The sequence below is a fragment of the Chiloscyllium plagiosum genome, unplaced genomic scaffold (assembly GCF_037043375.1).
Source record: "Chiloscyllium plagiosum isolate Xiang-an unplaced genomic scaffold, Cpla_swu_hap1 HiC_scaffold_16, whole genome shotgun sequence".
NCBI classification, from domain to species: domain Eukaryota; kingdom Metazoa; phylum Chordata; class Chondrichthyes; order Orectolobiformes; family Hemiscylliidae; genus Chiloscyllium; species Chiloscyllium plagiosum.
The window spans coordinates 63,270,040-63,284,364 of NW_028270154.1; the positions used below are offsets into that span (position 1 = coordinate 63,270,040).

The following is a 14,325-nucleotide window of genomic DNA, read 5'->3' on the forward strand; positions in this document are numbered from 1 at the left end:
TTAGCCTCTTTATCTAGTATTATCCATAACATCTTCAGTTGGCTAGGAATTAATATTCTTTCAAGGAGTTTCTATTTCTCAAGCAAATGTACATTTAAGAATTATGAAATATTTATTCAAATGATCATCATTGTTTTTTCTGCTATCATGTATTTTAAGTCATCTTTACAATCTACCTTAATTAACTTGCCTCTCATACCAATTGGAATTGACTTTAAGTTTAAGACTTTAGTTTTGAACTTAAGCACTTCACCTTTGAATTCATACATGTAATCATTCTTCCCTAGGTGATTCCTTACTGTGTGACTATTTATTAATCCCGTCTCTGAGGTAGCCTGTCGCCAGGTTGTTTCTTTGACACGTTATTAGAAGAAACTATTTGGATGGATTCTGTGAACTTGACCTTAAAAACTACTTTTGCTAATTTGATTTATCCAGAGTACAGGAGGATAAAAGTTAATATATTAGTGGTGTTACACGCTTCCCATTTCTTGATAAATACACTTGTACTTTATCTACTGTTACGGGGCCTACAAGCTATGTCATCATTATTTTCTGCTCTATGTTGTCCCAACCCCTTTCTCAGAGAAGTCATTATATCATCCTTTATCATCACTAATGCCTCTTCCCTCTTCCACTTTGTCTCTCTTTTAGATATGTCAAGTACTGTGGGATATTTGATTACTAAATATGGTTACCATGCAGCCACATTTCAGCATGGGCTAGTAGATTAAACCCATTTATCTATAATTGTGTCACTAATTTGTCTGCCTTATTGAGAATGCTTTGTGCAATGAGCTAATACAGCATTGATTTCAATTTTTTATAGTTTTCTGTGACTTAATCACACTAACTGCTACTATGAATCACTCTGTTCCTGCGTGTCACACTCTGCTTTCCTCTATTCAAACTGCTGTACCATTCTATATACAATGTTTTAGTGATCTGTGTACAAACCTCATAAATCACTTTGGAGGTTCAATATTCCTAACCTTTGACAATTTAACAATTACTTGAATCTGTCCATTTTTGGTCCAAAATTGATAATTGCAGAATTGGCCTGCATTGATATCAGCCGAACCTAGATTTCCTGACTCATTTATTCTGTGATGTTACACTTTGTAATTTCACAATTCAGTCGATGCTATTTATAATGCCACCAATCTTGGTGTCACCAGGAAAGTTGGATAAATGGCTTTTCATTGCATGATCTAAGTTATTGACAAATATAGAAAACAGTTGAAGACAGTGGAGATGCCACGGTCAGGTCCTTCCACTTAAAGTATATGCCCGTTATCTCTATTTTCTGTTACTGTAACCTAACCAAGTGAATAATTTGTGATAATATCTGTGTGTTTAAATTTTATCTCAAGTCTGTCATGTGAAACTTCATCACCTGCCTTCTGGGAGTCCATGAGACCTCTATCTTTAGACATTATTTTGCCTTCTGCTTCAGTTGCTGATCAAAAAAATAAATTGATTGGGTTCATTGAAAATGAACTACCTACAACAAATCTGTGTTTGAGTTCTGTCTTTGGCTAGACATGAAAGAGTACTCGGTGACATATGAAAGGCTCAAAATGGAAATCTCATCTTTTTTCTGGTAGTGATATAATTTGACTTTTTAAGTTCACAGATAACAAAGTTAAGTTACATTAAGATTCATTTGAGAATATCTCCTCATTGTATATTTTTATTTGCAGGGCTTGTCGCTTAAAGAAAAAGGCTCAGTACGAGGCTAATAAAGTAAAGCTATGGGGTCTGAATACTGAATATGGTAAGATAATTGTTTTATGCAATGAAAACAGAATAAGTGTTGTAAATATGTAATAGATTAAGCAGTATCTGCAGAGAGAGAAAAACTGAAATGATGTTTTAGGCCTATGGCACTTCATCAGAGTTGTGACATATAGACGTGTATGTTTTTAAGCCAGGAAAGTAGAGGTGGTATTGTTTTGATGTTGGAAGGGATAAGGAAAGGAAAAAAATGAAAGCATTAGTCCATGACAGACAAAGATCACCAACGTGAAATGTTAACCCTTTGCCTGCCTGCAGATGCTGCCTGACCTGCGGAGCAATAGCACCAATTTCTATTTTCAATCAGGATTTCTGGCATTTACATGACTTTGCTTTTGCATTTACAGTTACATAAATGAACCACTATTCTTCACTTCAATAGGCTGTACTATTCTTTTATAAAATAATATGCATGATGAAACTGATTTGTTTGACTGAATAATTCCTTTAATCGTTAACCTTCCTTAAGTTGGTACTGTTTAAAGTTGCAATTACTGTTTGTAGCTATTAATTATATTGCTTATTATTTTTAATTTGTCCCAAACTGGCATTATAACCACTGAGACCACTTTTGTGTGTAGGTAAATACAAACAAGGAACAGGCCATTCACTCCCTTAAGCTTGCTGCACCACTTAATCAGATCAAATCCACTTTCATACCTGCCCCAATAACTTTTTATCCCATGACTGCCAGAAAAACATTCACCTTTGCCTTAAATATTCAGAGTCTGCTTCTGCTTTACGTTCAGGGAGAGTGTTCCAAAGACACTCAACTTAGATAAATGTTACTTCATCTCTGTTTTAAATGGGGAACCTTTTATTTTAATAACTTATTGTTATTTGGAGCATTTGGAAAGTGGTGGCAGAATAAGTCCTAGACAGCTTGGATTCACTAAAGGGAAGTCATGCTTGACAAATCTGGAATTGTTTGAGGATGTGACCAGTAGAGTGGACAAGGTGTCATGTATCTGGACTATCAAAATGCTTTTGATAAGCTTTCACACACAAGATTAGTAAGGAAAATTAAATCTCATGGTGTTGAAGGTAATGTGTTGACATGGATAGAACTGTATGGCACACAGGATTCAGAAAGTTTGAAAAAATGGATCCTTTTCAGAGAGGCAGGCAGTGACCAGTGGAATGCTGCAGGTTCAGTGCTGGGATCCCAGCTGTTCACAATGTACATTGTCGATTTGGACGGAGGAATTGAATTTCATATCTCCAAATTTGCAGATGACTCTAAGCTGGGTGGCAGTGTGTGCTGTGAGGAGGTTGCTAAGAGGCTGCCAGCTGACTTGGACACACTAGCTGAGTGGGCAAATACTTGGCAAATGCAATATAATGTGGATAAATGTGAGGTTATCCATTTCATTCGCAAAAACTGGAAGGCCAGGTTTTTATCTCTATGGTAGCAATTTAGGAAAAGGTGAGGTGCTACGAGACCTGGATGTCATGGTGGAGCAGTCACTGAAGATTGGCATGCAAGTGCAGCCGATGTGAGGAAAGCTAATGACATGCTGGCTTTCATAATTGGAAGATTTGAGTATCAGAGTATTGATGACTAGCTGCAGTTATACAGGGTCTTGGTGAGGCCACACCTTGAGTATTGTGTGCATTTTTGGTCTCCTAGTCTGAGGAAGGACATTCTTGCTATTGAGGAAGTCCAGTGAAGGTTCACCAGACTGATTCCCAGGATGGCAAGACTGATATGAGGAAAGACTGGATCAACTGGGCTTCTACTCACTGGAATTTAGAAGAATGAGGGAGGGATCACCGAGAAACATATAAAATCCTGATAGGATTGGACAGGATAGATGCGGGAAGAATGTTCCTGATGTTGGGAAAGTCCAGAGCCAGGGATCACAGTCTAAGAATAAAAGGTAAGCCATTCAGGACTGAGATGAGAAAGAATTTCTTCACTAAGAGTTACGAACCTGTGGAATTCTGTCCCACAGGAAGCTTTTGGGGACAGTTCATTAGAGTGAGCTGGACATGGTCCTTGCTGCTAAAGAGGTCAAGGGCTATGGAGAGAAACCAGAATGGCCCAACAAGTTCACACTGACTATTCGAAGAGTAACCCACCCAGACTCATTCCTCTACCCTATTACTCTACATTTACCCCTAACTAATGCACCTAAGCTACACATCCCTGAACATGATGGGCAGTTTAGCACGTCCAATTCACCTAACCTGCACATTTTCTGGTTTGTGGGAGGAAACTGGACACCTGGAGGAAACCCACGCAATCACAGGGAGAATGTGCAAACTCCACACAGACAGTCGCCCGAGGCTGGAATTGAACTGGGTCCCTGGTGTTGTGAAGCAGCAATGCTAATCACTGAGCCAGTGTGCTGCCCACTGAGACTCTGAGTTATAGGGAGAGGGTGAATAGGCTGGGGCTATTTTCCCTGGAACATTGGAGATTGAGGGGTGACCTTAGAGGTTTACAAAATCATGAGGGGCATGGATAGGATGAATAGCCAAGGTGTTTTTCCTTGAATGGGAGAGTCCAAAACTAGAGGACAGGTTCAAGATATTAGGGGAAAGATTTAAAAAGTAATGTGTATGGAGCAGGGTACCAGAAGAATGGTGAAGGCTGGTTTAATTACAACATTTAAAAGGCAATTGGATGTGTATATGAATAGGAAGGATTTAGAGGGATATGGGCCAAGTGATGGCAAATGGGAATAGGTCAGATTGGGATGTCTAGTCGGTACAGACAAGTTAGACTGTTTCTATTCTGTATGACTCTATGACTGAGTATCTTGTGCAGTTCTGGTCCCCTTGTCTAAGCAAGGATATATAGTCGCAATAGGGGGAGTGGATCAGCGATTCACCAGACTCTTTCCTGGGTTGGTGGGTCTCTTCTATGAAAATAGATAAAGGATACTGAAGCATCATTCTTGTGAGTTTAGAAGAATGAGAGATTACCTTGTAAAGCTTTCAAAATTTATAAAGAGATGTACAAAGTGGTACAAAAAAGATATTTACCCTGAAAACTGGGAGCTGGAACAAGGGGACTTAATTTCAGAATAAAGACTATCAAAATGGAACTGGGATGAGGAAGAACCTCTTTACTCACACAATGATGAATCTTTGGAATACTCTACCCTGTGGAAGCTCACTGATTACATTCAAGAAGGGGATTGGTGGGTTTCTAGGCATCAAGCAATATGGCGATAATATGGGATAATATATGTTGAACTAGATAATGAGCCATGACTAGATGGTGGAACAGATTCAAGTTACTAAATGGCCTATTCCTGCTCTGTAGTTTCTTACAGTGAACCAGGTCATTGAGGGTTCAGCAGTAAGACAGCAATAACATTTCCAGATCAGAGTTGCATTAAGATGCAACATACCAAATCAATTGTCCATTGATAGAGCAGCTAACAATTTCTGCTCCTTTAGAGATCTAAAAAGTTTGCAGTTTTGTAGATTTTGGGGTTGTTCTTTGTCATATGAGTAATTGATCTGTATGGAGGCATTTGATGGAAGAAATTATTATATTCATTTCCTTCAGATTTTACCCTCTGCTCAAACTCTTAAAAAAAAATGATTAATGACTGACGTTTTGTGTATCTATCAATAATTATGCAGAGTATAGACCAGTTCCACTTCAAAATGGACAAATAGGCCTCTGGAGAGAAAAGGCTAATAAAGAAAGCTACTGTAAAATGCAGAGAATGCCTAATTTGGAATCAATTTTAAATTTTGTTGAACTAATTAGTAGACTTTTATCTTAGTGTACTTTATTTTAATAACCTCTGCTCTCCCAAAGCAGACATTTCAAAGTATGTATGTTTTCAGAAACAGCTACACCTTTAACCAAATCTCTCTCTAATATATCTTATGAAATCAAATGTTAAAATAGGTATTCCAGCTACCTATAAAATGATCATGTTTTATTCTGACTGTTCCAGAAGATCCATGAATGTGATTGTATCCATTCTTCTGCAGACCAAGGATTCAGTGCAAGTTAATTATAATGATTCCCTTTGCAACTCCCATTATAACTCTTTCCAACCCCTACCCGCCTAAACAGCCCCCCATACCTCTGTACTAATCTGCAAATGCTAAGATAAAACATTTGTTGTCGAATAGAAAGTTTTGATTGCTTGCCCTTACAGTGGCTTTAGTGACAGCTCTCCATAAATATCTGTTCTAAAGTGTCTCCTTGAAAAGCAATAAGTTGTTTAAAATTTGGTTAACCTTCACTGTATCTATAGCATTGTTTCAGCTATAACCAATTGCTAATTGAAGAGTTAACTGAATGACAAAATTCAAACAAGATTGAATGCATTTTTCATTTGTAATTGAAATCAGTGACAAGATTTTTGTCAACATTTTCAACGTACTGGAAGTAGTGTACAGCATGGAGCAAACATTGCTAAAGTTTGTCAAATGTACAAAAATACTTTGTTTGCATTTCTGCATTCCTCGTGTTTGTTGTTTACCTGGTATAATATGATTTAGTATTTCTCTTTTACCCTAAGATCTATTTTTCCAAATATTTTATTACAAGATTACCCAGAGCTGCAGATGTTTGTGTCATGCTGACATTTGCTTTTATCTACATTGGAATTTTCTAATTTTCATAACATGTTGTTCTTTGCAGATCATCTGCTTTATGTGATTAACTCAATAAAACAAGAAATAGTAAATAGAGTACAGAGGCAGGGGGAGAAAGGAAGTGGCAGCATCCTAGAAAAACTTGAAAATCTCTTAAATGAAACACTCGGTAAGAAATTATTTTCTTTTTACTTCCTACTGTTTGCTTGCTCATCCCCACGTTTCTCTCAGTAATTTACTTCAAGACTATAACAATCATTAATCTTGGTAAGTTACTTCAACTAAAACAATTCACCAGATTTGTTTTTAATGTCCTATGTGTTTCTTAGATATTAACCTTAAATGGAATCAACAGGAAATTAACTTACCTAAGATATTGTGGTATTGAAGGCAATCGAAGGAAGAATCATTTCAGTTGATCCTGGGTATGGAAGGTGTTTCTTAGGAGACAGGGTTGAGTAGGTTAGATTCCCAACAGTGTGGAAACAGGCCATTACGCCCAACATGTTCACACTAACCCTCCGAAGAGTAACCCACCCAGACCCATTCCCTACTCTATACTTCCCCCTAACTAATGCACCTAACACAGTGAGCAATTTAGCATAGCCAGTTCACCTGACCTGCACATCTTTGGATTGTGGGAGGAAACCGGAGCACCCAGTTTCCATTCTGTTGCCTGAGGCAGGAATCGAACCCGGTTCACTGGCGCTGTGAGGCAGCAGTGCTAACCCTTGTACTCTTTAGAATTTACAAGAATGAGAGGAGTCCTTTTGAAACATATAAAATTCTTAGGGGGTATGACAGGGTAGATGTGGAGAGCTTGTTTCCTTTGTGGAAGAGTCTAGGACCAGTGGACAAAATCTCAGAGTAAACAGTTACCCGTTTAAAACAGAGATGAGGAATTTCTTTTTTAAGAGTAGTGAATTTATGGTCGTTTTACCATCGAGAGTTGTTGATTCTAGTTATTAAGTGTATTCAAGGCTGAGATAGAATTTTTAATTGTAATGGTTTTAATCCAAATTAGTGGTTGTGCGTAAAGTTTAGTTCAGGATTATCAAATTAGTCATGATCTCATTGAATGGCAGAGCAGTTTAGATGGGACGACTGGCCTACTTCTACTCCCTATGTCTTAAACGCACTAACAAATTTTAGTATTGTTCTGAAGTTTTAAACTACGTAATCATTAGAGTCATGGAGATGTACAGCATGAAAACAAACCCTTCAGTCCAATTCATCACATCACTTGGAAAGAGGAAATCAAAACTAATCTTTTGAATGCCACTTTTTTTTTATTTTTATACACTCTTCTTCGTTCTTATGATATACTACCTGATTTTTAGCTTCTGCTATACTTTTCACAGGAATGTTGCAAACGTTGACATATGAGGAGTAATCCCAGTATATTTTATTTTGTTAATCTTGTATTATCAGGCAATGGAGGACTGAGTTATTCATTATTTTGTGTAAAATATATTTAAGATTCTTAAACCAGTAGATTTCTGAGTGAACTTTTGTCCCTACAGCTAACAATAATAGATTTCTCAGACCATAGCTCTCCTAATTTTGGTACATTGAGACAAAATAAACTTTTCTGGGTCACCTATTAGGAAAAGAAAGTTCAATAGATTACAGCGATTTAGCAAGAAAGTGGCTGCTTTTTGTTTTTACATTTTCTTTTCTCATCTTCTGCCTCACTTGTGCTACCCAGACCACATACTGGCTGCAAGGTTTTAATCACCGGATACCAAGCCACTGATCTCATGGGTCAGCTGGCAGAAAGTATTGAGAATAGCTGCATGTGTCAATATTTTTCTTGCAACATCTCATTGCCAATTTAATCAGAGTTAGGTTTAACTGGAATTTCTCATTCCTTATTTACGGATATGAAATTATTAACTGATCAGATTGTTTTGGTAACATAAGCAGAGAATAAAATGAGGACTTCAGGTGCTGACGATCAGAATCGAAGAATGTAGTGCTGGAAAAGTACTGCCAGTCAAGCAGTATCCGAGGAGCAGGAGAGATGACATTTCAGGCATAAGGCATTCATCAGGATACTCCTGCGCCTCAGATGCTGTGTAAAGACAGGGTAGTCTATGGGCCAAGTGGTAGGAGTGCATGGGGAGCAGTTGTTGCTGCAAGGAGTTCTGCATCTGTCTTCCCACCCACCAACATTTGTAATGGCCACTGAGCTGCAGTCACTGGCCATCATGCAAGGAGTTGCACCTCCAGTTGCATGCCCCTGCATCTGTGGTCATTTGAAAACTTAGAAAACATAATTGACATTCTGTCTCGCTCTCTATCAGATTGCCCAATGCTCTCTGATGGTCATTAGTTTGGTGACTTGCCCCTTAACTGATAGAGCTGCCTTTCCAGTAGCATTGGAGAGCATCCCATTGGGATCCTTGGCTTGGATAGTCTGCCTGCACTTTTGAATTGTATCTCCATTTTAAAATAGTGGTTGGCATGTCTTTAATCAACCATATGGGGTCAGCACATGGAAATGGTTCTCAAGTCAGTTTGGAACTCTGAAATGAGAATTTCAGAGAAGGTTGATGAGAATTCAACACAGCCTGCCTCATTGAAATGTAGCTGAAAATGTGTTGATGGAAAAGCGCAGCAGGTCAGGCAGCATCCAAGGAACAGGAGAATCGACGTTTCGGGCATAAGCCCTTCTTCAGTAATGAGGAAAGTGTGTCCAGCAGGCTAAGATAAAAGGCAGGGAGGAGGGACTGGCCGTTCCGACTCCGCCACAGTCACGATTAACATCAACAGCAAAGGGATGTCAGGTTTGGGCCACATTTATCCGCCAGGCATTCTCCGGCCGGCAGCTCCTGCCCCGGCCCCGCTCTCAGGCTCCGGAAAACACATAAGATGGCGGCAGCAGAGCGCTGAGCATTGCGAGAGTGGCTCATTGAAATGTAAATGTAATAGAGGTAATAGTTAAGATTATAAAATATCTAATTTTTGTTTTAAAAGTGATTACCAGTCTTATGTTTTTATTCCTTTTCTGATAGGGACAACAGTAGCTGGACAAACATCTGACTTTGTCAATCAAGTGTTAGAAAAAACAGGAGAAGGAGACCCAACAGGTGGTCTTGAAGGTCTTCGCGTACCCACATCAAAAGTGTAACACGATATCTTCTGTCAGAAACAACTTCAACCTATAGTTACATGTTTGCCATTTTTGTGATAAATGTTTGATTCATTATAGCAAGTGACATTTTGTTAGTTGTGTTAAACTTGCTTGAAAAGGAGAAGGAAAACTCATGTTAGAGTTCTAGAAAAGAAATGCACAATGAGATAAGTATGGTTATGTGGGCTCAGGTACTATGAGGTAAATTTCACTTACCTATAAAATGACTAAGGATTGATGTGTTCTAAAATGTTGGTAGGAACTTATGTTAAGTTTCCATAGAAATGTGGATGTAGTAGTTGAATCAAGAAATCAAGAAAATTAGTTTGTAATTATTTTTAAAGTTAACCGCTGTTGCTGATTTTCTTCCATTAGTAACATTATATATTTCTTTTGTATATACTATATATTCTTGTATTATTAAGTATGAGTTAAATAGTTCATATAGTAAATTACATGGCCTTTTCCAGACATTGTGTGAGTATTTAAGTTTGAGAAAGGAGTAATATTCTCTGTGCCTTGTATTTAAATGAAAGTAAAGATGTAAGGTGAAATGGATGTACAGTGGGTAAATTTTATGGATTTAAAAAAGTATTTGTTTATTTTCACTCTTTGGCTGTTTAAACCATTTTGAATGTAAATAGGAATATTTCAGCAATGTAGATATATGCCACAGAGTCTGTATTGTATAAAGATGGTTATTGAAACATGAGTTTCGGTACTTTTCAGAAATATTTGCACACTATTTTGTACCAAAGACAAATGCAACTATATGGCATAATGCCAGTGAAGTAAGGTTTTGCACAGCTAACACTGATACAGAATTGAATGTAATCAGGGTTGGGGTTAGGGTTTTACTAGAACTGTGAAATAGGTTGTGTGGGTCCAAATAGCCACAGAAAGAGGATGCAAATACACTTTATCTGATTTTTATCCTATAAGCTATTGTTAAGCTTCTAGGAAATCAAATAGTAAGAGTTTATGGACTCTTGTCTTCTGCAGATATAGATGCATAGCAAAAGAATGTAATTTATTTGTAGTTGTGTGTTAACATTTCAGTGTAATATAGTGGCTTGTAATTGTTACATTAAAAAAGATAAATGCATGTATGTGGTACACTCTTGAAGGCAAATAACTAAAATTTGATTTTAACAATTTGTACAATTGTATAAATGTATATTGCCTCCCAATTCTGAAATTCCTAAGTTGCCACTTTTTCCATTTAATGCAGTAATGTGCATGTCAAATTTCTAAATGTTTCTCGATAGGATGTAAAAAGTACTTCTAAAGCTATATATTTTTGTATTCTCAATTAAGTAACCAAAATAGTTATTGTAAAAGCTAAATATCTGAATTCTGTTGATCCTATTTGTTCAATTGGTGTAGCTTTTCAATTAGGACAGTATAAATAGACCAACATGAGTTTTTAGCTTTTATTTTCATATTCATTAGTAGTAACTGGATTGAAAAGTTGTGTCACTTTGGTTAGGTTATGGATCTAAAAGTTACTTCACATATTAATGAGTTCAGTCATCGTGAAGTGCTGATATCTGAGTGGTATTGTTGGACGTCAGAGCTTAATGTTAACATCCATCCTACTGGCAGCTGTAGAAGTGCAGTTAATCTTATTTTTGTGTTTCTTTGTAAATAAAAAAATGCTTGTTAATTGATAACACTTTATTTTATGAATATTAGAATTGCACTTTGTCACCATTGCATTTGTACTCCTGCCATTTGCTGCTACTCCTGACCTGTAAGAATGCTACAGTGATACTTGATTTATACCTGCTAGTAAAATGTATAGTTACTCTTGGGTAACAAAATGAAAGCAAGCTGTGCAGCTTTACATTTTACCAGGGGACTCTGTGGCATTAAATAGTCTAGAGATGGTCGTACTTTGATGCCAGTAATATCTTGCTTCCTTTTTCATAAATATTTTAATCTATGCTAATATATAAAATAACCTTTAAAAAGAGAGATGTATAATGTTCTGTTTGGAATTTTGACAGACTGAGCATGTTAAGTATTCTTGGAATGATTGATTTATTCTTGTCATACATTCTGAAACAACAGATCTGTAAAACTCTCCAGTTAGAAATATAGCACTGAAAAGCTATATTTATAAATTTGAATATGTCTAGTTCTATTTTCAGATTCATAATGTTTTTTTTCTGGCATAATTGCAATAATTTTTACAATGCAGGTCTCACGTGGATCCTGCCATTTTTCCCACCACCAGTTTGGATATTCAAAGGGATGACTTTTTAAAATCAAGATTTAGTTTTGGATACTGAAAGAAATATAGCTCTCAAAATCAGATTTTAAAATGTATGGTAAAATGCTGTGTATTCTGAGTATAATTGATCCATTCAGAAAGTACAAACCCAGCAACAAAATGCATGCAAGTTCAAGAAGTGACTCAATGTTTATGCCTTAATAAGATGGATTTTCAAATATAAACTGATGCCACATACCATTTTAGACAAACCTGTTGAAAATTCAATATTGTTGGGAACTACTGATGGATAGGTGAGGTGCTACAGCAGATTAAAACAGGACAAGTTAAAACTTTACAATAATTATCAGTATCACTCCGCTTTATGACTGGTGCATTTTTTAGTTAGATGCAGATAATCCAAATGGAGGTATATTCTACATATAATATTTATTGTGACTACAACCAAGATGATTTGTGTGTGATGCTTTCCAGTATTTCATAATTGAATGATAGATTTTGTTGTGAAGAATAACATTCCAGTTATTAACCAACTTACTCAGATTTTAGCACCTTTCCTGTGTAATGTAAATTTAACAAGCCTATAAACATCCATAGGAAATGGCAAATATTTAGAATGAGTGCCTGATTTATATGAAAATAAAAGTGTAATAAATGGCAAATGTTTCATTTTCACAAGTGTCTGAGTAATTAATTGTACCACTTCGCACTAGCTCAGTTCAAATTCTAGTTTTAATTCTGAAAGAAACTTTGTTAACAGATCTCTCAGAAAAATGTATTGCTGTCCTTATTGTCCACAAATCACCTTTTTTGACATTTTAGGGAAATCTGACTTAAATTCTCATTGCATTTTTGCCAGTTATGTACATATGTTAATTTTTATGAATACACATTGTGCTATTAAAAGGTTAAACATTGTTTTCCACGTAGTTGTAAATTAAAACTTTACCATGAACTCAACACTTAAGCTCACATTTAAAGTTGACAGGTCTGTTGTTTCCAATATAAATCTACTTGTACTCTTTTTATAAAATTGTGTTTGAGACACAATATATATTTAATGGTGGCACTAACAGTGGTATTGCTATTCATTTGAAATCCTGACCATCTATGCAGTTGTCTTCCTTCATGTAATTATGTGAAATAAGTCTTCACTTTACAAGAAATTTTGAACTTCTGTCTGCTTTTTTTAATTTGTACTACAATCAATCCTGACTTAAGATTAAATCTTATGAACTGTTGGCTATTTCACTAGAACAATGTCATTTAATTTTATTCCTACTTTTAGTCATTCCATCTCTACACCACAACTATCTGATACCTTTCCAAGAGATTGGATAAAGGTGGTTGTAGATAGCATAGTTGTTAATACCCAGAGAATCATTTCATGAAAGTTTATCGAATGTATAATTTATTTTACATGTATTGAATGATCCTGGATCTTTATTCATTTTGTGCAGTCATTTATGGGACCCAATTAGCTTAAAAATGTATCTATTAGGTAAATCTTCATCACTTCTTTTTGTGTAATGAAGAAAGCAAGACTCAGTGAAAAATTATTTGTAAAGTGGTTATTACCTTTTAAAGAAAGTAATTTTAATTGGATATTTGGACATGTTTGGCTGTTTACTCCAGTTGTATCCCCTAGTAATACTCTTTTGTGTGTCTGTATTGCTATTTAGAATTTGCATCAACTTCAATAATGTCATAAACTATAAAATGTAGATAAGTATTTTTCCATTTTGGAGATCATTTTCTACTTGTGCTTTAAGTGTGTTTGGCACCAACAGTATGCTCAAGGAAGTTATGAAGGTAGTCATCTTACCCAGCAACTTTACATCAAGTTGAAATACAAGCATATTTATCTTATTCCTGATTTGGAGATGCCAGTGTTGGATTGGGGTGTAAGTGAGGTCTGCAGATGCTGGAGATCAAAGTGGTGTACAAAGTTAAAAAGTACACAACACCAGGTTATAGTCCAACAGGTTTAATTGGAAGCACTAGTTTTTGGAGCGCCGCTCCTTCATCAGGTCTTCCAATTAAACCTGTTGACTATAACCTGGTGCTTCCAGTTAAACCTGTTGGACTATAACCTGGTGTTGTGTGATTTTTATCTTATTCCTGATACTTTAGAAGGGAGTACATTTTATCTGGACTGATTTGAATTGTTGCTGTGAATACTATACATTACTAAAACTAATACAAAATATTTTAATTAAAGGTGCATGTTATGTGCTTTAATGGAGTACCAATGTCATTCTCCTACCAAAAATACATTAGTCATAGATATGACGTTACTTTTAGCTAATCTCCCAATTAATATGTGTGCCTGTTAATCATTTTTTGACAAATGTAGCATTGGTAAGTGTTTTAGATTTCCTCATTCTTAAAGGGAAACAGTCATTCTAAACAACATATTTTTCATTCAGCATTAACTAGTATCTATTTAGACTGTCAACAGTAGCACAAAATATTTTCTAGCACATGAACATCAACTCTTACAGTGTATATGCTAGTTTCTGCTGAGCTATTAAGAGTTCACTGTTTATTGTTTGAATATTAATAAAATATCATGGTAAATGTA

At 36.1% G+C, this 14,325-nt stretch overlaps 1 protein-coding gene across 3 annotated transcripts in view; it reads left to right on the plus strand.

The window, feature by feature from the left end:
• Nucleotides 1–14,325, plus strand: part of crebrf (creb3 regulatory factor) — a 75,055-nt gene extending 60,730 nt beyond the window's left edge. For 2 of the 3 annotated variants that reach the window (XM_043703847.2, XM_087995442.1), the window contains exons 7-9: nt 1,704–1,777; nt 6,416–6,538; nt 9,387–14,325. In XM_043703847.2, coding sequence (XP_043559782.2) covers nt 1,704–1,777; nt 6,416–6,538; nt 9,387–9,502 — 313 coding nt within the window. In that variant the 3' untranslated portion in view covers nt 9,503–14,325. Of the gene's footprint in view, nt 1–1,703; nt 1,778–6,415; nt 6,539–9,386 lie in introns of those variants that run through there. The other variant, XR_015759798.1, reaches the window with a different exon arrangement.